This window comes from Odocoileus virginianus, chromosome 1 (genome assembly GCF_023699985.2).
Source record: "Odocoileus virginianus isolate 20LAN1187 ecotype Illinois chromosome 1, Ovbor_1.2, whole genome shotgun sequence".
Classification (NCBI taxonomy): Eukaryota; Metazoa; Chordata; class Mammalia; order Artiodactyla; family Cervidae; genus Odocoileus; species Odocoileus virginianus.
This window is the reverse complement of record NC_069674.1, coordinates 88,920,485-88,946,531: the sequence shown is the minus strand read 5'-3', so window position 1 is coordinate 88,946,531 and position 26,047 is coordinate 88,920,485. Positions and strand designations below refer to the sequence as shown.

The 26,047-nt window shown below is 35.5% G+C and overlaps 1 protein-coding gene across 9 annotated transcripts in view; it reads right to left on the bottom strand.

The window, feature by feature from the left end:
- AGMO (alkylglycerol monooxygenase) overlaps window positions 1-26,047 on the bottom strand; it is a 365,218-nt gene that overhangs the window by 65,351 nt on the left and 273,820 nt on the right. The window contains exon 13 of one of the 9 annotated variants that reach the window (XM_070470686.1): window positions 4,267-4,383. The exons of 7 other annotated variants lie outside the window; for them this stretch is intronic. In XM_070470686.1, the coding sequence (XP_070326787.1) occupies window positions 4,282-4,383 (102 nt within the window). In that variant the 3' untranslated portion in view covers window positions 4,267-4,281. Of the gene's footprint in view, window positions 1-4,266; window positions 4,384-8,671; window positions 8,693-26,047 lie in introns of those variants that run through there. One more of the 9 variants, XM_070470740.1, reaches the window with a different exon arrangement.

Genomic DNA, 26,047 nt, shown 5'->3' with positions numbered 1-26,047 from the left:
ATATTTCCAAAAGCTTAATGGAAATTTTATGTGTGTTTTCCATAAAATGATACAGTTATCAAGTGTTATTTTTGTTTATACATTTGTTTGGTTTTAAAGGGGCCTGGAATTATACTTACTCAGGGTTTAGTTATCAAATGATTAAAAAAATATATAAACGGATTACTTGATAAATATAGTTGTTTAAAATAAGCTTTTCAAAATATAGAACCATAGGCAATAATTGATAATAAGTATCAAAACATTGGAACAATGTAACTCAGTCAGCTATACCTTAGTACTTCTATTATTATTTGTCCCATATTTTATATTTCTACTATATTCCCTGCCACCCATATTTCATCAGACAGAGTTGTATTTTCATCAAGTCATTTGCCCTGTTCAGGTATATACGATGTTAACTCTGAAGTCTTCTACTTGGCTCTGAAGACAACTCATGATTTGTTCCTATACCTGACACAGATAGATTATTTTCCCTATCCTGTGTCATGACAGATTGTAGTCAATTTTTGAATAGGTGGGAACATTTATAAGTACAATGCTGAGGTCATATAGACTATTTTTAAAGTGAATTATATCAGTTTGATCTAAAATACTCTGAGAAGTTACCAATACGCACAAATCCAAAAATACTTTTTTTTAATTTAAAAAAAAATTATTTATTTTAACTGGAGGCTAAATACTTTACAATATTATAGTGGTTTTGCCATGTATTGTCATGAGTTAGCCATGGATGTACATGTGTACCCCATCCTGAACCCCCTCCCACCTCCCTTCCCATCCTATCCCTCTGGGTCATCCCAGTGCACCAGCCCTGAGCAGTTGTCTCATGCATTGAACCTGGACTGGCAATCTGTTTCACATATGATAATATACATGTTTCAATTCTTTCTCTCAAATCATCCCACCCTCGCCTTCTCCCACAGAGTCCAAAAGACAGCTCTATACATCTGTGTCTCTTTTGCTGCCTTGCAATATAGAGTTATCGTTACCATCTTTCTAAATTCCATATATATGCGTTAGTATACTGTATTGGTGTTTTTCTTTCTGGCTTACTTCACCAATGTTCATCGCAGCACTGTTTATAATAGCCAGGACATGGAAGCAACCTAGATGTCCATCAGCAGATGAATGGATAAGAAAAGCTGTGGTATATATATATAATGGAATATTACTCAGCCAATAAAAAGAATGCATTTGAATCAGTTCTAACGAGGTGGATGAAACTGGAGCCTATTATACAGAGTGAAGTAAAAATACTTATATGTAGGCATCTGAACTTTTTAAAATATTTCACAAAATATATTGGCATCAATGAACATTTTAGGTGCATTTGAACACAGGTAAAATAATTTTATCTATGTTAAATCTGATTATTTGGAATGCATTACCAGATAAGTTTTCAATTAAAAAAGGTATTTCTCATAATTTCTACACTTTTAATTATTTCACATTTTCAATCATCAGTTATATACACAATATTTTCTAGATGCTAGGAGAATCTTGAATGACATTTAATTAATCTAGAATGCTTATTGCCATTTCAAATAATAATTTTGAAAAAAATGAATTTTGATTAAATTATTATGATTTAAGGTCCAGATATATTGTACTAGTCTTTAAATATAATTCTTTCTAAACTTTGAACTATGTTTCCCTAATCTAAAAATGTAAAATATACAAATTTAAGCTAAAATTCTGCTCAGTCAAGCTTATGTGGTAAATTGGAGTTGTGTTTATGGACGCATCTTATCATGAGGCATTTCTCCCCAACAGTAGCTTTTAATATAATAAATCTGAATGAAAACTATAAATTATATCTTATTTTCTTTTAAAATTTCCCTTAAGAAGGGATGAAGAACAATGATATACAACATTAGGAAAGGCAGAGGTTTTACACCCAAATCTGTATACGCATTTACTTACTAGAAATTTAGACATACATGCATGCATGCATGCTAAGTTGCTTCAGTCATGTCCAACTCTGTGTGACCCTATGGACTGTAGCCAGCCAGGCTCCTCTGTCCATAGGATTCTCCAGGCAAGGATATTAGAGTAGACATACATGGGGAAATAGAAAGTCTACTTTCAACTTTATCTGAAATTTTCTTATGCTTTCATAAAGATTCTGACACACAGTTTCGTCTTTTAGGTTTATCACTATGTTTACAATACTGCAAAATCAGTTATTAAATGTGCTATAGTAACAGATTTTAGGAATTAAATCACCCTGGAGAAAATGGAGAACTATGTATGGAGAAGAAGGAACATTTCCATCTTTATAAACAAAAGGCTTTTTTTAAAAAATCATTCTTGGAGCTTCCATCAATTTTGGCAAATATCATACCAGTTTCATCCAACTTCTAAAGCTGGGAGCTTATCCAAAACTCTGGTAGTTAGAGGTCTGCTAAGTGTGTTGACGCTCTGTTACCTGACACTTCTGGCTAAATTTGAAACATTTTTTATTCATTCTTTATATTTTCTTTTCCTATTGTTGAATGTTAACAGTAATGGAAGAGCTGCTTCTTCCTTCTTATTTACCAAAAAAACAAAACTGTCTTTTAAACTTCTATGTCTACATACAAACTAATTTACTGTACTAATTCAGAATTCAAATCATTAAAAACTTTCTGGTACTGCAGGTTTTTTAAAACTTCCAACTAGTTGCATAAAGCAGATTTTTTAAGAATGTTGGCTGTATTCTTTTATAGGATTAAATGATGAATTATCATTTGTTATCCAGTGTAAAAACTTACAGTTGTCTCTACCATTAAGATTCTTATTTTCTAAAAAACATAGTAGTCACATTTGAAGAATAATATTTAATCATATATAGTTATAGACAAAAAAATCCAAAATATATCTAATAAGTATAGAGTTTTACTATAATAACTTTGGTTTAGTCATTATTTGGGTAATATATGCTTCATGGTTCACCAAGAGTACATACTCTCTGAAAAAGAAATTTACAAAAGCATTTGATATATAGGCTCCACTGAGACCTTATAATATTTCTTCAAGAATATATATTGCTTCATGAGTATATCTGTGAAAAATTTGCTACTAGCTTCTACTGACTTCCTTGGGATATACATGTGCTTAAAAAGTAATTCAAAGAAAGGAAAGTAAGTATTATGCCTCAATTTACTGATCTGCTAAAATAGAGAAAATGATCTATGCTAAACTTTACTAAAATAAAAGGTGAATAAATGGGTGTTCCTTCATTAGCAATCTATACAACTTCTCTTTTGGACATTTTTACTTTAAGTGTATGTTATGCCATCACACGCAACAGTATTATTTATTCAAGCATTTTCCAAAATTTGTTTTCTAAAGCACTGTTTGCATAGAACATTAATAGTTGTTGAGGATGAAGGAGCTGAGAAAAAGTTTCTGAAATGTATTAACACAGGGAACTCTTGGGTTAAATAAAATTCATGAAGTTTTCTTTCTGTAGGACTGCTCAAAACCTAAGAGACAATAATAAAATGCATTCATTATTATCTTCTGACAAGACTAAATTCAATGTCCCTCATGTGTTTTCCGTTGTTCTAGGTGTTGCCTAACCTGAATATACAGAGAAGGCAATGGCAACCCGCTCCAGTACTCTTGCCTGGAGAATCCCATGGATGGAGGAGCCTGGTGGCTGCAGTCCATGGGGTCGCGAAGAGTCAGACACAACTGAGCGACTTCACTTTCACTTTTCACTTTCATGCATTGGAAAAGGCAATGGCAACCCAATCCAGTACTCTGGCCTGGAGAATCCCATGGATGGAGGAGCCTGGTGGCTGCAGTCCATGGGGTCGCGAAGAGTCAGACATAACTGAGCGACTTCACTTTCACTTTTCACCTTCATGCATTGGAAAAGGCAATGGCAACCCAATCCAGTACTCTTGCCTGGAGAATCCCAGGGACGGGGGAGCCTGGTGGGCTGCTGTCTATGGGGTCGCACAGAGTCGGACACGACTGAAGCGATTTAACAGCAGCAGCAGCAGCAACATGAATATAAGGAGAAGTTGGGCTTATGCGTGGTTACATGGAGGAATCAAGCCACTAGAAAATTGAGTTATATCATGAATTTGCATGTAAATAAGGTGAATTCTCTCTATTAGGTTCTTATGTTCAGTGTTTTCAGAATAAGCATCTTTGCTGCAAGCATTTTCGCTGCAAATAGTTTCAACCCATAACTAACTGGCCATAATGCAATTTTGCTCATGAAAGACAAAGTAACAGGTTGACAGTTTTTGATTTGACAGTTTGGTTTTAACTGGTTGAAATCTATTAGCACTCCCTCCAGTTAGTGACAATATTGATGGCTTGATGAGATGACAGATGACAATGACTTGCTCCAAGAGTTGGTTCCTTATTTTCAAGCACATGACACTGGAGGAGAAAGAGACCAAGAGCAAAAAATAACTCATTGGCCATAAGGCAATTTTGCCAGTGAAAGGTAAAAAAATAACTGGTTGATAGAAGGGTATCAACTAGTTGAAATGTGTGAGCATTGAATTCAGTCAGTGACCTTATTGATGTCACTCATTTTTTGAGTGAACAGATGATAATAATTTGCCCGATAAATTTTTTTTTTTTAATGCTACATTTGAGGAGAAAGAGGTCAAAGATGTTGAAGGCACAGAGTTGAACCCACATTTTCCACAGAACTATGAAACATTAATCACAGGATATGAGACAATATGCCAGGAGCAAACAATTGCACAGAGGTCTTTACAATGCAACATGAAGCTCAGTTACAAATATGCCTCCTAATGTTTGGAAACTGATACATCTTGTAATGAAGAAAGACATTTTAGTGAAAGTGTGGTGCTAAAGGAAAAGTTGAAACAAGAAGCCAGAAAAACCAAAAGAATGTACGAAATACCATGAACAAAAGACTTGGAAGACAAAGGCTTAGGCACAAGCCTTTAAATAAAACCCGTTGTTTGTATAGTATTGTCATGAATCTATACATATTTTAAATGTATTCGAATATTTTGTGTTTCACTATAAAGTCTTATTAATTTTGTTATTTATTTCTCATGTTTCCTTATGTCTTCTTTAACATCTCATCTTATATTTCACTCTTTTATCTTTATGGCAAAACTGCCTGATGGCCAATTGAACTGAAAGTGAAAGTGAAGTAACTCAGATGAGTCCGACTCTTTGCGACCCCATGGACTGTAGCCCATGAGGCTCCTCCATCCATGGGATTCTCCAGGCAAGAATACTGGAGTGGGTTGCCATTTCCTTCTCCAGGGGATCTTCCCAACCCAGGGATCAAACCCAGGTCTCCCATATTACAGGCAGACACTTTAACCTCTGAGCCACCAGGGAAGCCCAATTAGCCTTTAGTAAATGTTTGGGACAAAAATGCTGAGGCAAAGATCTCTACAGCAAAGATGCTGACTGTGAAAGTACCTAGAACCAAGGAAAGTCAGCATACTCACATTCTGTTACCAGATCATTTAAAGAAAACCAAACAAAAACCATTTAAATTTTACTTATGCCAGTATTTCCAAAACTTCTGTGATGATTTGAATGATGGTTAAAACAGATTTTTGATGCCCATACTAGACATTTCAATTCGTAATTTCTGGATGACTGGTCTAGGAATCTATAATTTTAACTTACTTTCCCCCAATTTTTTATTAAGAAAGAAGAGCTAGGAAATCATCTATTAGGACACACAATGGAGGCCGTTTAACCCAATTTAGCTCTTTTTACTGAGATGAATTTCACTCATTCTCACCCACAACAAAAGCAAGCTTTATTAATTTTCTGGATCCCAGAAATTCCTCTAGTACTTAGAGTACCACAAGATGTGCAAGTCAGATATTTACAAATTTGTCAGGTCCTTAGATGGTGCATGTTATATTTCTTAAGGTATTTGAATTTTTAGTTTATCTTGTTTAAAATTAAAATATTTGGAGTTCAGTATAACTTCAAATAAGCTTATATATAAGTATAGACCCTGATACTTGGAGGGATTGGGGGCAGGAGGAGAAGGGGAAGACAGAGGATGAGATGGCTGGATGGCATCACCGACTTGATGGGCATGAGTTTGAGTAAACGCCAGGAGTTGGTGATGAACAGGGAGGCCTGGCATGCTGCGATTCATGGAGTCACAAAGAGTCAGACACAACTGAGCGACTGAACTGAACTGAAGTATAGAAGCTTATTTATAAGTACAGAATAAGCTTATACATAAGTATAGAAAAATGTAAACTAAACAAAAACTTTCTTTGACAATTATTATTTATTATACCCAAAAGGAAATCTTTAATACTTTCATCACCGATTATATATTCCAGAAACATGGAAATCTGTACAATACAGATGCTCTTGTCTGATCTATTACTTTTCAAATTTTGTGTATTTAGAGACCTCTTAAATATGACTCAATCTCTGTAACATGGAATTTTTTCAAAAATATATAAAATATTCTCATTGCTTGCCTATATATTAATGAAAAAGAAGTTCTTTATAAACCATGAAAAATATTATAATCTTTTCTTTAAAATTGACTTTTTCACTTTTTAAAAAAAAAATCCATTGAACAGCTCTTTAAGTAATAAGAATCATGGTAGGGCTACACAGTGAAGTAGATATAATTTTAATACAAAGTCCCTTCCTTCAAAAGACAGAGTCCAGCAGAAGACAGTCATATAAACACATAATAAAGACATTATGTTAAAGTATCAGAGAAGTTGCAGGCCTATGAGCACCTAAGAAAACCTCAGAATGGATGCTACCCTAAAGGGGAGCAATAGATAGAAAGCAGGAGTTCACTGAATGAAGGAGGAAAAAAAAAAAAAAAAGATTTATACAGAGGCAGTGGAGGAAGCCTGGGGCTTTAAATAGGGAAGAAGGACTTGGGATGTAGATTGTGGCAACAGGCAACAGCATGAGGAGCATGAACATGGCCACACGTTGATAATTTAAGGTAGATGTAAATACATGTATATAACTAAATAAAGGAGATGTAAATAATTGGTTAAATGCCTTTCAGATGTATTTGGATTATCTCCCATAGACAATGAAGAGTCAAGGATTTTTTTTTTGCTTTTTTAAAAATGTGTTTATTTTTTAATTGAAGGATAATTCCTTACAGAATTTTGTTGTTTTCTGTCAAACATCAACATGAATCAGCCATAGGTATACATATGTCCCCTCCCTCTTGAACTTGCTTCTCCATCCCCATTCTAGGTTGATACAGAGCCCCTGTTTGAGTTCCCTGAGACATACATTGGCTATCTATTTTACATATTGTAATGTACGTTTCCATGTTATTCTCTCCATACATCTCATCCTCTCCTCCCCTTTACCCATGTCCATAAGTCTGTTCTCTATGTCTGTTTCTCCACTGCTGCCCTGCAAATAAATTCTTTGGTACCATCTTTCTAGATTCCATATATATTTGTTAGTATACAATATTTATCTTTCTCTTTTTGACTTATTTCACTCTGTATAATAGGCTCAAGGTTCATCCACCTCATTAGAATTTACTCAAATGCATTACTTTTCTAAGGCTGAGTAATATTCCATTATGTATATGTACCACAGCTTCTTTATCCATTCATCTGCTGATGGACATCTAGGTTGCTTCCATGTTCTAGCTATTGTAAATGTTGCTGCAATGAACAATGGGGTTCATGTGACTTTTTCACTTTTGGTTTCCTCAGGGCATATGCCTAGAACTGGGATTGCTAGGTCATATGATGGTTTATTCCTAGTTTTTTAAGGAAGCTCCATACCGTCTTCCATAGCGGCTGTATCAATGTACATTCCCACCAACAGTGCAAGAGAGTTCCCTTTTCTTTACATCCTCTCCAGCATTTATTGTTTGCAGACTTTTGGATGATGGCCGTTCTGCCAGTGTGAGGTGATATCTCATTGCAGTTTTGATTTTCATTTCTCTAATAATGAATGATGTTGAGCATCTTTCCATGTGTCTGTTAGCCATCTGTATGTCTTCTTTGAAGAAATATTTGTTTAGGTCTTTTCCCCACTTTTTTATTAGGTTGTTTGTTTTTCTGGTATTAGTTGTATGAGCTGAATTTGGAAATTAATCCTTTGTCAGTTGTTTCATTTCCTATTACTTTCTACTGTTCTGAGGATTGTCTTTTCACCGTGTTTACAGTTTCCTTTGCTGTGCAAAAGCTTTTAAGTTTAATTAGGTCCCACTTGGTTACTTTTGTTTTTATATCCATTACTCTAAGAGGCAGGTCATAGAGAATCTTGGTTTGATTTATGTCATCGAGTGTTCTGCCTATGTTTTCCTCTAAGAGTTTTATAGTTTCCAGTCTTACATTTAGGTCTTTAATCCATTTTGAGTTTATCTTTGTGTATGGTGTTAGAAAGTGTTCTAATTTCATTCTTCACATGTAACTGTCCAGTTTTCCCAGCACCGTTTATTGAAGAGGCTCTTTGCCCCATTGTATATTCTTGCCTCCTTTGTCAAAAATAAGGTACCCATAGGTGAGCGGGTTTATCTCTGGGCTTTCTATCTTGTTCCATTGGTCTATATTTCTGTTTTTATGCCAGTACCATCCTGTCTTGATGACTGTATCTTTGTAGTATAATCTGAAGTCAGGAAGGTTGATTCCTCCAGCTGCATTCCTCTTTCTCAAGACTACCTTGGCTATTTGGGGTCTTCTGTGTTTCCACATGAATTGTGAAGTTTTTTGATTTAGTTCTGTGAAAAAATGCCATTGGTAATTTGATAGGGATCACACTGAATCTGTAGATTGCATTTGTTAGTACAGTCATTTTCACAATATTGATTCTGCCTACCCAGGAATATGGAATACTTCTCATGTGACCCAGTAAGCCCACTACTAGGCATATGACCCGAGAAAACCATAATTCAAAAGGACACTTGCACCCCAGTGTTCACTGCAGCACTATTTACAATAGCCAAGACACAGAGCAACCTAAATGTCCATCAACAGGGGCATGGATAAGGAAATTGTGATACAAATATATAATGGAGTATTACTCAGCCATAAAAAGGCTGAAATTGGGTCATTTGTCGAGATGTGGATGGACCTAGATGCTGTCATACAGACTGAAGTAAGTCAGAAAGAGAAAACCAAATACCATTTATTAATGTATATATGTGGAATCTGAAAAAAAATGGTATAAATGATTGTATTTACAAAGCAGAATTAGAGACACAGACGGAAAGAACAAAAGTATCAATACCAAAGAGAAATTGGGAGAGAAGGATTGATAAATATATACTACTGATACTATGTATAACATAGATAACTAATGAGAACCTACTGTATAGCACAGGGAACTCTGCTCAGGGCTCCCTGGTGACCTAGTGTTTTAGCTGCTCAGTTGTGTCTGACTCGTTGTGACCCCATGGACTGTAGCCTGCAAGACTCCTCTGTTCATGGAATTCTCCAGGCAATAATACTGGGGTGGGTTGCCACTCCCTTCTTCAGGGAATCTTCCCAACCCAGGGATTGAAACTTGGTCTCATGCATTGCAAGCAGATTCTTTACTGTCTGAAGCACCAGGGAAGCCTATTTATTCCTACTTAACAAATAATGACTAAGTTTATAGTAAAGGTTCCTCAAAGAGAAGTGAGACCTATTGTCATCTTCATTTAAGATCCATCTTCCTTTCAGTCTCTGACCACTGGTATACCTGGCCTTGACTTAGTTAATGCAACTTAGGCTGGGCAAGTTTTACCCACTTCAAAGCTTGATGATTTTTACAATGAAAAGCTAAGTAAGAAAAAGGAGAGACCAATAACTATAGGTCATTTTTCTGACAATGCTGAAAGATTTAGAGTATACCTAGCTAACCAGGGCAGCTTAGGTAAAGTTTAAAAAGTTGGTAGAGGAATTAGAATAAGAGAAAGAGGCAGCTGTCCCCGAATGATTTCTATATAATCCTAATAAAGTGTGGATTATCCCATGCTTTCTCCAAGCTATATAAAATTAGAAACAAAACCACAAACCCAAGGTACTCATTACAAAGGAGTGGTACATCACAGCTTGCAGTCTGGCTCCTCAAGCCAATGATTAAAACCTATGCTTAGCTGTTCACAGAAAGACTGGTAATGACTGGTGAAAAGTCATATAAACGATGCCTGATTTTCTGCATTGTGTACGTGTTTAAGCTATGCTCAGCCTTGTATTCCAGTGAGCATTAAACTAATACTCTAGTCATTTTCTTTGTTTAAAAATAATGTCTCCCTCATTGCCTTCAATTTCAAATACTTCCAGACTCTTAGAACTTACATGTGGTAAACTGTTTTGTAATGACTAAAACATTCAGAATGCATGAAGATGCAATATCTCTTAAGGAATAGTGGTATTAACTAAAATCACATAATAAACTTTAAAGTACTGCAAAGATAAGCAGTTATTAGTACACAGGAGAAATGGTGGAGCTGAGGCAAACATCAGGCAAAAAAATAGCATAAGTCTAAGTAGAAATGTTTTAAAAAGGAGAGTTAGTTGCTTAATACTGGTTAAAATGTATTAGTGAATAGGTATCTTAGTTTCAAGCATTTGTATTTAATAACAAGCAAACAGTTCAAGTCTAAAATCTTGAACAGATTCAAGAAAATAAAGCATATTTTTCAAACTATGTAGCAAATCATCAGCACACAATTAACTGTGTAACCAAGCTGGCATTTAATCATAGAGGAACAGACATAACATATAAGAGCATCGAAACATGTATATTATCTAGGGTGAAACAGATTACCAGCCCAGGTTGGATGCATGAGACAAGTGCTGGGGCCTGGTGTACTGGGAAGACCCAGAGGGATCGGGTGGAGAGGGAGGTGGGAGGGGGGACCGGGATGGGGAATACATGTAAATCCATGGCTAATTCAATGTATGACAAAAACCACTGCAATGCTGTGAAGTAGTTAACCTCCAACTAATAAAAATAAATGAAAAAAAAAAGTATCTTTCAACTGTATCTCAAAATTCAGATGAAAAATAAAAACAAATAACAAATGTAAAAAAAAAAAAGACATAACATTTAAGAGTTATTTTTTCTTATATTATTTGAGCATATAGTATAAACCCACAACAGCTTGGTCATAACATGCTAACATATTACATCATGCTGTAATACAGATATACCTGTAATATTTTAATTACAATGAAACAAAAATAAAAACAGAAAAGCAAAAAAGTACATTATCAAGTCCCATAATCCCAAAGTAATAAATTAAACAATTAGAATTAGTAATATTGCAAAATAAATATCCAGTTGCAATATAAATGTGAACTACTTTTTTAATATATCAATAATATTAAAATATAACAAAATTTCATTTTCAATAACAAAAGTATAAACTATATGGGGTTAACACTAATAAAAAAGTGCTATATACATGAAGATAATCTGCTATATACATAAAGCAATATTAAAAATATTTCCTTCAAAAATGTATAAAATTTAAAAAATATATAGTGGGGGGATGGAAAAGCTGATTATTTAAAAGGTGTTGTATAGTTTCATATTTGTTCAGAGGCTTAAAATAACACTAAACATCATTGGAAATTGTTTGAACTTTTATCAAATTAAACTAAAGTGTAACTAAAGTTTCATTATGATCAACAAAACATGACAAATGGAAAATAATTTATAGGCTGCATATAGTAATTCAATATACGATAAAAAACATAAAAATAGAAAGTCAAGATATTCATTCAAAAACTAGTACAACAATGATTATGAAACCATAATTTTAAGCCCATATAATAAACTTTATACCTAAATAAAATGATAATAATAAATAATAGAAGAAACCATCATAAATTAAAATCTAATAGAACTGAATTACTTTTTACAACCTCAAAAATAATAGAAAAAGTTCTGATCTTGAAAGCTATGGACATAATTATAACTGCAAGAGAAAAGATGAACACATGCTCAACAAGTTTAAAATATTTCTGTTTTCCTATCTTTATTAAGATATAAGTGATGCATAACATCAAGTCTTCCCATGTGACCCTAGTGTTAAAGAACCTGCCTGTCAATGCAGGAGGCATGAGATGTGGGTTCAACCCCTGAATCAGGAAGATCCCCTGGAGAAGGAAATGGAAATCCACTCCGGTTTTCTTGCCTGGAGAATGCCACAGACAGAGGAGTCTGGTGGGCTTCATATAGTCCCCAGGGTGGCAAAGAGTTGGACATGCCTGAAGCCGCTTAGCATGCATGCGTATTGTGTCAGTTTAAGGTATACAGCTTGTTGATTTGACACATTTATATATTGCAAAATGATTACACCTAGTGTTAGCTAACACCTCCATCACGTCACATATCTACTGTCTGTGTGTGTGTGGGGGGGGGGGGTAAGAACATTTAAGATCTGTTTTCTTAGTCACCGCAGGGGCTTCCCAGGTGGTGCTAGGGGTAAAGAGCGTGCCTGCCAAGGAGGAGACTTAGGAGAAGTGGATTTGATCCTGGGTCAGGAAGATCCCCTGGAGAAGGAAATGACAACCCACTCCAGTATTTGACTGAAAAATCCATGGACAGAGGAGCCTGGCGGGCTACAGTCCATGCGGTTGCAAAGAGTCGGACACAACTGAGCGACTGAGCAAACAGCAAGCTTCAAGTAAAGGGTACACTGTTATCAACCTAAAATCACCATGCTGTATATAAGATTCCCAGAACTTACTCATCTTAAACTGTAAGTGTGAAAACTTTGACCAATATTTCCCCATTTCCTCTACTCTCCAATCTCTGGTAATTACCATTCCAGCCTTTATTTCTTTTATATTCCCAAAATATATATATTGACAAAAATATTGGTAATATTTATGTCTGCACTGTCATAAAAAATGTATTTATTAATTAAATATTTTTCTAGTATAAATGTCAAACTACAAACTAGGAAAATATTTTCAGAGCATAATATATTAATAGATAAAAGACTTGTATACAATCCTCATTAATATTTAGAAAACATACTAAAAACATGACCAAAATAAAAGTAGTATAAATGTCCACTTATTCACTTAAACATTTACTAAGCATTTGCTATAGGGTTTCCCTGGTGGCTCAGTGGTAAAGAATATACCTGCAATATAGGAGAGGTGGATTCCATTCCTTGGTTGGGAAGATCCCATAGAGAAGAAAATGGTGACCTACTCTAGTATTCTAGAATAGTCCAAGGGGGTCACAAAGAGTTGGACACAACTGAGTGACCAAACAATAACAGCTAAGTACATGCGATATGACAAGCACTGTTTTAAATATGAAGAAACAGCACCGTAAATATAGGCAAAAAGTGTTGCCCTTATTCAGGAAGGAGAGACACTAAGAAGATGAATAAGTGTGACATTATTGGCAGTAATTGCATGGACAGCAATTTATGGAGGAATGATAGGAGATGTGGGGATGGGAAGGAGACTATAGCCTCCAACTCACAAAAATATGGTTAGAGAATGACAAGATGGTGTAAAATTTAATCCTCACTTTTAACACAATAACTTTGAATTAAAATAATACATAAATAAACCAATATTTCTACCATCAAGTAATGTATGATAAAGGAGGCAAAAATATACAATGAGGAAAAGAATCTCTTTAATAAAAGATGCTGGGAAAATAGGATGACTACATGCAGAAGGATAAAACTGGACCAAATATATCAATATAAAAGACCCTCAAGATGGATTAAAGATTTAAATGTCAGACCTGAAACTGTTAAGTTCCAGAAGAAAACACAGGCAGTATGCTCTGCTCTTTGACACCAGTCCTGGAAATATTTGGGGGGAAATCTATCTCTTCAAACAAAGGCAACAAAAGCAAAAATAAACAAATGGGATTAAGTCAGCTAAAATGGTTTTGCATGGCAAAGGAGACCATCAACAAAACAAAAGGCAATTTACAGAATGGGAGAAGATATTTGTAGAGATTTATCTGAAAATGGTTGATATCCAAAATATGGATTATTTTCCATATTATCCAAAATATGGATATCCAAAATATCCAAATTACTCATATGACTCAATTAAAAAAAAAAAGCAACCCAATTAAAAAATTAGCAGAGGACCTGAACAGACATTTTTTGAAAGACATAACAGATGGCAAAGAGGCACATGCAAGATGCTTAACAACATTAACCATCAGGAAAATGTGAATCAAAATGACAATAAGATATACCACCTCACATTTGTCAGAATGGCTATTATCAAAAAGACAAGAAATGACATGTGTTGGTGAGAATATGGAGAAAAGGTAAGCTTGCATTGTTGGTGGGAATGGTGTTGTCAGTATGTAAAACTATCAGAGATTCCTCAAAAATTAAAAATAGAACTCCATATGATCTAGCAATTCTACGCCTGGGATTTATCCAAAAGAACCAAAAACACTTCTTAAAAAACATATTTGCACCCCATGATCATTGAAGTATTACTTACAATAACTAAGGTACAGAAGCAACCTGTTTCTTTTGACAGATAGATGGATAAAAATGATGTGGTATATATACATAAACATATAATATATATAATATACCTACAAACAGGAGATATTCTTAACTCTAAAACACAAAAATGAATCAAATGTTGCCATTTATGACAACATGAATCAACCTTTATTTTGCCAAGTAAAGTAAGTCAGAGAAAGGCAAATACCATGTAATTTAACTTCTAAGTGGAATCTAAAGAACGAAACAAAACAGAAACCAGACTCATAGATTCAGAAAACAAACCGGTGGTTGTTAGAGGGGAGGTGGGTGGGGAAACATGAAAAATAGGTGAAGAAGATTAAGAAGTACAAACTTTCAAGTATAAAATAAATAAATCAAGGGGACATAATGTACAACATAGGACATGTTGTCAATAACATTGTAATAACTGTATGGTGACAGGTGGTAACTAGACTTACTACAGTAATCATTTTGCAATACATAAAAAGCATTGAATCTTTTTTTTTGTACACCTAAAACTAATATTGTATGTCAACAATAATACAATAAAATAATAATGCACAGATGTGAAAACACAGAGGTCAGTGAGTGTCCACCTTTTATAGAAATGCATAATCTTATAATGCTTTTATAAAGTACAGTGCTATATTTATCATAATTCTTTTTTTTTGTTTGTTTGTTTGTTTTTTTGGGTTTTTTTGGTTTTTGTCATACATTGAAATGAATTAGCCATGGATTTACATGTATTCCCCATCCCGGTCCCCCGCTCCCACCTCCCTCTCCACCCGATCCCTCTGGGTCTTCCCAGTGCACCAGGCCTGAGCACTTGTCTCATGCATCCAACCTGGGTTGGTGATCTGTTTCACCCTAGATATACATGTTTCGATGCTGTTCTCTTGAAACTTCCCGCCCTCGCCTTCTCCCACAGAGTCCACAAGTCTGTTCTATACATCTGAGTCTCTTTTTTCTTTTTTTGCATATAAGGTTATCGTTACCATCTTTCTAAATTCCATATATATGTGTTAGTATACTGTAATGGTCTTTATCTTTCTGGCTTACTTCGCTCTGTATAATGGGTTCCAGTTTCACCCATCTCATTAGAACTGATTCAAATGAATTCTTTTTGAATATTTATCATAATTCTTAAAAATGTTCATAAGACTTCATACAGAAATTCCAATTCTGGAAAGTTATTTGGAAGAAATAGTAAAACCTATAAAAACAGCTCTTAGGAACTGCATACTCAGCACAGTTTAACGTATAACAATCAAAATTTGGAAGAAAATTTGGAAGTCCACATTCCATAAATAGGGGCTATTTACTCATAACTTTATGGCATCATTATATGCATATTTTTGTGATCATTAAACAGTATGGTGTTGAGTTCTGAAAATATAAACAATACAATGTTAATTGAAGAATATCAAAGTATTACACTGTATATAAAATTTTCTTAATTTGTCTTTCTTATATACAAACATCTATGAATGGAATAAAAATATTTCACAAAAAAATACATAGAAATAAACTGATTTAAGACGATAATATTTTTACCCAGAATTAAAAAATTTTATAGTGAATGAGAAGACACAATGATCAAATTTAATCTCTCAACTAATATAGAAGGTATTCTATATTGTGCCCAGTTAATTTAGTTAATATCAGAGGATCACTCCCTACTAACATACGCTTTTATATAGCTCACACTGTCCCAGCCTCCTGACCCTGCTCACAGTACCCATCATACCCGAGTGAAACAGCCATCCCATTTCCACCTTCTTTTTAAACTGTTCCTCATGTCTCAAGTCATGTCTTAAATTCCCCTTATTCAATAGTAAAATTAACTATTAACAATTAGTAATAATAAGCATAATAACAACAGCAGTGAAAACACATCATAAAAGGACTGTGATTGAGAGATTACTAGTAAAAGTATTTTAACAATATTAATTCTGTATTAGTCCCTCTCCACCCCAAACCACAGAATAGTTTTATTTCTCTTTTCCAAATTAGGAAACCAGAGCCAGGAAGGCCAAATAACTTGCCACAGCAACACGACTACAAAATTAGCTGACCTGAGATTTGTCCTTGCGCCTAAAAGAAGCCAAAACTAGGGTTTTGTGGTTTTTCCCCCCATTTTTCCACATTACCATAGACTTCCTAAGATCTCTTAGATGGAAAAAACCTCTCCCCTCACTGTTTCTCAACTGTGTTTAGATCCTGCATACAGCATTGAGTTTACAGGCTATCTTATACTTTAGATACCTATGTCTTATGTTCTCACACTGCCAACCATGTCTATCTCTGTCTCTCAGACACACATACACAATGTATCTCAGGGGAAAGTACTTGCTCAGTAAATACTAAACTAACAGAAAGCAAATCCCATTCTAACCTAACACCAGTCAGCTTTTGCTGTTGCTGTTTTGTTGTTCAGTTGCTATGTCATATCTAACTCTTTGCAACCCCAAGAACTGCAGCACACCAGGCTTCCCCGTCCTTCAGTATCTCCTGCAGCTTGCTCAAACGCATGCCCATTGAGTTGGTGATGCAATCTAACCATCTCATCCTCTGTTGCCCCCTTCTCCTCCTGCCCTTAATCTTTCCAGCATCAGGGTCTTTTTAAATGAGTCAGCTCTTTGCATTAGGTGGCCAAAGTACTGGAGCTTCAGTTTTAGCATCAATCCTTCCAATGAACATTCAGTGTTGATTTTCTTTAGGATTGACTGGTTTGATCTCCTTGCAGTCCAAGGGACTCCCAGAATCTTCTCCAGCCCCACAATTCAAAAGCATCCATTCTTCTGCACTCAGCCTTCTTTATGGCCCGACTCACAACCCTATATGACTACTGGAAAAACCATAGCTTTGACTATACACACTTTTATGGCAAAATGATGTCTCTGCTTTTTAATACACTGTCCAGGGTGTGTGACAGCTTTTCTTGTTAGCATTTCTAATTCCAGTGTTCAAGGTAACATGGGCATGAAATCCCTGGAATATACCATCGAAACCAACCACACTGACGCAGGGCTGTGAAGAATGTGGAGCAGTGAAAACGGAAAATACTTTTAATACTTCTAAAGGAATAGAGTATATAAATCCTAGGCAGTGCTACATTTTACTATTGTAGTTATTGGCATTATGGAATACAGTTTTAAATGGACTTTTTTCAAGTCAAATATCTTAATAGACATGGAGCTATAATTGTACAGTGTGGTAAATTTTCAGCATCTAATGACTCATGAAAGCTTGCCAAAACATGCAGATTTTGAAAGAAAAGGTTCACCTCTTTCCTGATTTACTACAGAGTGAATCACAGGCAAGCTAGTGTTGCTTTTGGCCAAGGACTTGAGGCTAAGACACATAAATGTGCAAAAGAGAAATATCTAACCAGCATATTCTCCTCCCTGGGCAACATTGATCTTATCATGTGAGAATGTACAAGATTTTCAGACAATTATGAAAGTATTTACTGCAGGAATATTTCCATGAAATCTTTTCAAGTATGAAGAGAGAATTATATGCATTTAATGAGTTGACAGGAAAGTAGGAAAACATGAGTGCGTGAGTTTTGTGTAAAGAACAAATGATTTTTGTTGTTCAGTCACTCAATCATGTCCAACTCTGTGACCCCATGGATTGCAGCAAGCCAGGCCTCCCTGTCCTTCACCATCTCCCAGAGCTTGTTCAGACTCATGTCCATTGAGTCCATGATGCCATCCAACCATCTCATCCTCTGTTGTCCCCTTCTCCTCCTTCCTTCAATCTTTCCCAGCATCAGGGTCTTTTCTAATGAGTCAGTTCTTCACATCAGGTGGCCAAAGTATTGGAGTTTCAGCTTCAGCATCAGTCCTTCCAATGAATATTCAAGACTGATTTCCTTTAGGATTAACTTGTTTGATCTCCTTACAGTCCAAGGGACTCTCAAAAGTCTTCTCTAACACCACAGTTCAAAAGCAGCAATTCTTCTACACTCAGCCTTCTTTATAGTCCAACTCTCACATCCATACATGACTACTAGGAAAACATACTTTTGACTATATGGACATTTGTCAGCAGAGTCATGTCTCTGCTTTTTAATATGCTATCTAGGTTTGTCATAGCTTTTCTTCAAAGGAGCAAGTGTCTTTTAATTTTATGGCTGCAGTCACTATCCACAGTGATCTTAGAGACCAAGAAAATAATGTGTGTCACTGTTGCCATTGTTTCCCCATCTATTTGCCATGAAGTGATGGGAGCTGATATCATGATTTTAGCTTTTTGAATGTTGAGTTTTAAGCCAGCTTTTTCACTCTCCTCTTTCACCTTCCTCAAGAGACTGTTTAGTTCCTCTTTGCTTTCAGCCATAAGGGTGGTGTCATCTCCATATCTGAGGTTATTGATATTTCTCCTGGAAATCTTAATTTGAGCTTGTTCTTCATCCAGCCCAGCATTTCTCATGATGTACTCTGCATAGAAGTTAAATAAACAGGGTGACAATATACAGCCTTGATGTATTCCTTTCCCAATTTGTAACCAGTCCATTGTTCTATGTCCAGTTCTAAAAGTTGCTTCTTGACCGGCAAATAGATTCCTCAGGAGGCAGGTAGTGTGGTCTGGTATTCTTACTTCTTTAAGAATTTTCCACAGAGAATAAATTTTCCACCAAGAATAAATGCTAGACATTGAATTAACATGAAATTCAAATGACAAGGAGGCTTTTCCAATTGGTTAAATATTTATTCTTAGGGGAGGTGCTAAATTCAATGTTGAAAGTAAATAGTTTAGTCCATTTTTAAATATGACTCTTTTCCAAAGGACCTAGCTTAATTCAAGACAAGTCAAGAAAACATCCAAGTACATGTGATATGGAATATTGGGTAAATCCATAAAAACAGCATAAAGATTCATATCCTGTGAGCTTCTAAAGAATACTGTTTAAGGGTAAGAAACAGAGACCTGCTACATATAAGAATTATTTTGGCAAACAATAAGCTAATTAATATTCCATATATGATATGATTAACATAATATACACTGTTGTTTGTTTATTTAGTTGCTAAGTTGTGTCTGACTCTTTGCGACCCCATGGACCATAGCCCACCAGGCTCCTCTGTCCATGGGATTTCCCAGGTAAGAATAATGAAGTGAGTTGCCATTTCCTTCTCTAATAAAATATATTAAGGATATTTAGTAAGTTCAACAAACACTTTTTAACAAGTTAGCCCAGTTTACTTCAGTTCAGTCACTCAGTCGTGTCCGACTCTGCGACCCCATGGACTGCAGCACGCCAGGCTTTCCTGTCCATCATCAACTCCAGAGTTTACTCAAACTCATGTCCATTGAGTCAGTGAGGCCATCCAACCATCTCATCCTCTTTTGCCCCCTTCTGCCACCTCCAATCTTTCCCAGCATCAAGGTCTTTTCCAATGAGTCGGTTCTTCGCATCAGGTGGCCAAAGTATTGGAGTTTCAGCTTCAGCATCAGTCCTTCCAATGGACACCCAGGACTGATTTTCTTTAGAATGGACTGGTTGGATCTCCTTGCAGTCCAAGGGACTCTCAAGAGTCTTCTCCAAAACCACAGTTCAAAAGCATCAATTCTTTGGTGCTCAGCTTTCTTTATAGTCCAACTCTCACATCCATACATGACTACTGGAAAAACCATAGCTTTAACTAGATGGATCTTCGTTGGCAAAGTAATGTCTCTGGCTTTTTAAACAAGCTAGCCCCCTGGCTTTAATTTTCCCCTGTAATGATTTTCCTTCACACTACTCTAGTCATTTAACATCTGATAAATTCTATCTTCTAGTTAACTCCTGTCTTTGTTACATTTTTCTGTTATTGTTTCCACTTATTTCAAGCTATAGCCTCTTTTTTCTAATGAGAATTAAAGTATGTTACTACTTTTTTAATGGAAGTAGCGTTGATTTAAAATATTACATTAACTTCAGATATATAACAAATATTTTATAAAGTATACTTCATTTAAAGTTATTACAAAACAATGGTTATATTTCTCTGTGCTATAAAATATATCCTTTTCGCTTATTTCATACATAGTAGTTTTTTGGGGTCTCAATTCCCTACCTTTGTCCTGCCCCTCCCCCATCCCGCTCCCCACTGGTAACCACTAGTTTATCCTCTATAGCCTCTTAAATGTTATACTTGCCAGCCATCTAGTAGAGCAACACTAACATTTTAATTTGGGGCTTGAAACTCTTTATCACTATTGAGCTGAAATGCAAATGTCTTTGGGTTCACATCCACTATGACTTCATTCTCGTCCACTTAAACTTCATCACTTTTGTCTCACTCAGATTGAACCATTTTCATTTCCCTTGACTTCCCATGCTATTTCACACCTCATGTCTGCTTTTGTCATTGTCCTCCAAGCCTCCCTGCACTGCTATTTCTATTCCTCTGCCAAGGCTCAAGTCAAGTGTTACCTCCTCCTCTTGGAATTGATCTCTAGCTATTTTCTCATCATCTCCCCAAATTGTTAGGTTCTTCTTCCCGTGTTTCTTTTTTAAGATTAACCAGACCTGAAATTCAAAACCTGTTCCTTTTACTTATGAGTTATTTATGTTGAGCAAGTTAATCTCACTAAGCTTTAGTTATCAGATTTATATAAAATCATACCATATGATATGCATAGTATTGTTTTGATGAAAGAAAAGTATGTGGTTTGGAGAATATCACTTCTTTTTCTCTTTGTTCTATGCTCCCTGTTTATTATCATACTTTAAAAAGCACTTGTCCATAATTTACTTTTCTTGATGTCTTCAAATAGATGGGACTTTTTGAGAGAAGAAATAGAGTGTATTTCTCAAATATGTATCTCAACACCTAATCTAGGACTAATAATAGCTGATACCTATTTCTAATGTAAGCATCTACTGAGGGCTAATATTACACTCAGAATTTTATGGATTAGAAGTATAAATTCAAGATATCCTTTGCCCTAGCTTACAGATAAGAATATGTCCAGAAAATATGGATAAACCATGCCATGAGGAAGAAAGCTGTGAATATTATTAAATAAACACTGATAAACACTGACAAATACTCCGTCTTCATAGAGAGGAATGAGGGAAACAGAGGTGTAGGTAACTGAGCAGGAAATGAGGAAGCTTTTAAGAAATTTGTAGCATTTGAATTGACGGTTGGAGAGAGAGGATTTGAACATAGAGATATCCAAGAGGTAACCGCAGAAGCAATGTCAAATAGAAAGGAAAAAAATAAAAGCACAGTGAGGAAATTCTGGGCACTTTTAGTTGCTAGCAAATAGGTACACTTGTTTAGAGTTCATGATAGTAAAACTGGTGAGTGTATTTCATGGACGCTAGATTGGCACCTAGATGGGCAGTTCAATAGCTCAACCAGATTTGGATATGGTGAATGCACGGTGTATTCCCAGGCATAGCAGCTACATGACAGGATTAATTTATCACAGTAGTATTGACATTTCCAGGGCTTCCCTGGTGGCTCAGACGGTAAAGCGTCTGTCTGCAATGGCAGGAGACCCGGGTTTGATCCCTTGGTCAGAAGATCTCCTGGAGAAGGCAATGGCACCCCACTTCAGTACTCCTGCCTGGAAAATCCCATGGATGGAGGAGCCTGGTAGGCTACAGTCCCTAGGGTCGCAAAGAGTCGGACATGACTGAGTGACTTTATTTACTATTGACATTTCCAATGACATAAAACAGTGGCTGATACAGCTATTGTTCATTATTAATGGAAGTGAAGAAAAATTTTAAATTGTCAAGAAAATAGTTTTGTACAGTTATCCTAAAATCCTTAGAGAGTAAAAGCACAGAAATCATCTTCAGAAGAAACAACTTATTTTTTCTTGCTGGTATCATTTAAATATAACACTCACAGTGCCTTCAGATTGAAGAGGAACAGAACATGACCTCATCTGATGAATGGAAGAAGCTATTTTTCTACCACTAACTGGCATGAGAAAGAGCAAAACTCCTGGAGGAAATTAGCAAATCTTAAAGGTGTGGATGACATTCTGTAATAGTGCTTGTCCAAAAAAAATGACACAAATTATGGCACTGAACTGTAAAGCCAAATAGCGGCAGACACTCTACTCTCTCCATGGCGAAATGCACATTTTTTCCCAGAGATTAATTTCTAAACATGCCAACGTTTAAGTGTAAGTTTGTAGTATATTCCAAGTTACACTAAGGAGTCAGTTGAATCTCTCCTCTGATTTAAACACACACAAGGAGAAATTTTCTACTGCAGAACACAGGAAAACAAATTCTTATGTTCCCAGAAGCTATTGTATATTTAAGAAGTCTTTCCCATATTTACATTATTTTAGTGATTGTATGTATTTGTGGGTGACATTAAAAGTGTCATTGATGGTAATTTGAATGCAGACAGTGAATGTAACCACTAAGTAAAGGCAGATCTTTTTTTTTTTAATGCCAGAGTAGGACAACCAAAATTAAGTAATTCCCATAACATGATCTAAAAGCAATCCAATAACTGGCAATTGAAGAATTTATCTTTCTCTCAACACCACTAATTATTAGAGAAATGCAAATCAAGAGTACAATGAGGTATCACTTCACACCAGTCAGAATGGCTATCATCAAAAATTCTACAAACAATAATTGCTGGAGAGGGTGTTGGGGAAGGGAAAGACTTTTACACTGTTGGTAGGAAGGTAAGTTAATAGAACCATTGTGGAGAAAAGTATGGAGGTTCCTTAGAAACCTAAAATACAACTACTGTATGACCCAGTAATCCCACTATTGGGCATGTACCCTGAGAAAACCATAATTCAAAAAGACACATGTACCACAATGTTCATAGCAGTATTAATAGCCAGGACATTGAAGCAACCTAAATGTCCATCAACAAAGAAATGGATAAAGAGGATGTAGTGGATATAATAATGGAATATTATGACTCAGTCATAAAAAGAAACAAAATTGTGTCATTTGCACAGACATGGATATACTTTGCTATACAGAGTGACTTCCCTCGAAGCACAGTGGGTAAAGAGTCTGTCTGCAATGCAGGAGACCCAGGTTCGATACCTGGGTCAGGAAGATCCCCTGGAGAAGGAAATGGCAACCCACTCCAGTATTCTTGCCTGGAGAATCCCATGGACAGAGGAGCCTGGCCGGCTAAAGTCCATGGAGTCACAAGAGTTGGACGTAACTTAGCAACTAGCCCACATACAGAGTGAAGTAAGTCAGAAAGAGGAAAGCAAATATCATATATTGATACATCTGCGTGGAATCTAGGAGAATTGTACAAATGAGCCTATCTGCAAAGCAGAGATAGAGACACAAATGTAGAGAACAAGTGTATGCACGCCGAGGGGGACAAGAGGAGGTGGGGTGAATTGGGAGTCTGGGATGGACATATACACACTCCTACGTATAAAATAGATAACTGATGAGAGCCTCTTGTATAACACAGGGAGTTCTCCACGCACTGCGGCGACAAACGGGGAATAGATGTATGCATGTAACTGATTCACTTTGCTGTAGCGAAAAACTAACGCAAGATTGTAAATCAACCCAACTTCTATTTTTGGAATTAATCTTTACAGATGAATATATAAGCAAAACACAGAAATGAAATCAGGACTGACTTATGCACTAGGTAAAAGAGCCACAATACCAAGGACCCAGGCTACTTTTAGGGGCTCAAACAAACATTTTAATTTCAATGTTTTTAAGTCAGTAAAAATGAATATAATAACATTTAATATGTAACAATGAATCCATCCTAGATTATATTCATTTTACTATGAACACAATTGTAAAATATAAATTTTTAAGAGTTTTATTATGGAAAAAGTGGTGCGAGAAGACAAAAGAACCCATGAAAGTCAGAATGTAGGACTCCCTGAATTCTAGTAGTGAAAGGAGGAAAATTATATTAAAGAAGAGGATACAGAGAGAGCTTCTCAACATTTCATGTAATATTTTATTTACCTAAAAATATTAAGCAGGTGGGGCAAAATGAGATTTGATAACTCCTTGCGTACTTCAAAACTTACTCTGTTTTCTCCATCATTTTTTAAAATAATTCACAATTAAAACATTAATAAATGATCCTCTTGATTGAATGAATTATTTGCTACTTATCATTATACTGTTTTAAGGGTAAAGTTTTAGAATGTCCCTTTAAGATAAGCTGTTAGTTTTGTCTCCATAAATATTTTTCATCTCTCAAATGAAAAAACTTTCTTTGGAAAGAAATATTTCATCTCAAGAGAAATATGATTTTAAATTACAGAATTGTTCTTCTAACCTCCACAAAAATGAAACAATGAATTTTTGAAAATCATGTTGGTTATGGATTATTTATAGAGTATTAATATTCCCTAATAAAATCAGTATGGTGACAAAAGGTGGTGGGGTATTTTTGCAAGATTTCCTCATTTTAAAATGTATTATTTTGTTCCAACTTCAGAACTTAATAAAAACAAACTTAGGAATGTAAAAGAGATGGAAAATGTAAAAGTTATCTTAAAATTAAAATCACTGGAAATAAGAATAAAAAACACATAAATCAAGTTGACTGGTATAGGGCTTTCAGTTCAGCAGTAGTTACAGAACAGATATTTATTTTCCAATATATTGGCTTGTTTGAATTAGAGTCTATTTTTTATAGACTGTAAGCTCCATGAAAAGAAGCTTTTTTTTGTTTTGTTTTGTTTTGATTACTGCTGTACCTTCAGAATCTGAAGCAGTATCTGCCATGTAAATACTATGTTTTCAATTAATATATGTCAAAAGAATCAATCAACTGGAGTTGAGCTTCATAAAGAAGACAGGGTTCAAGCCATGAAATTGTTATTGACAGGAATAATTTTTTCGGCCCATATACATTCCTTCTTGACTATTCTTATGGAAGATTAAAACAGGAGAATTATCTATATGTTTCTAATCAGTGCAAAATATCTGGCAACCTCGATTGTATTATAAAAGAACATTTGAAGGGCCACAAAAGACAGACATCGGGGATATTCAATGAAGAAACTGGAAGAACAAACCTCATGGGAAGAACAGAAGTAAGTACATTCTTAGAGCTACTTCTCAGAAGACAGCTCACAATGCAGATGGTTATGCGAAAAGAGCAGTCCACAGATGGTATTAAGGCCACAACACCAACGCAGAGAAACGGCTGGATAATGTACGCGCTTTCAGAATTGGACATTCCAGTTTAAAAAAAAAAAAAAGAGTATCTGTGATCTACAGCATATTCTAAATATCAGTTGGGGTTTTTGTTTGTTTTGTATTTTCTTTTTGTATTTAAAATACATTAGATAGAAATAAAGATCAATCTTTTCTCAACATTGCGCTAGATTAGCAGCAAGATGAATGACGCCTAAGTGTGTGTTTGGCAGCAAACGAGGAAGAGGCTGGAAAAAAAATTTAAAAAGAAGGGGTGGTGAACATCTGGGGTGGTTTCTTTTCTGTGAAAAGGAAAAAGGTCATATCCCACCCAGTGAGAAGAAGTGACCCCCTCAAAAATGTAAGTGATCTTGCCTGACCTGTGACGCGAGCAGGAGGATGACCTCGGCTGCCTGCCTTCACTGTGTGTTTCTTGTTAGAAAAAAAAAAAGCAGGAGAGTTGCGCTCTGCCGTAAAAGAATGTGAAGGGTAGGAAGGTGCTG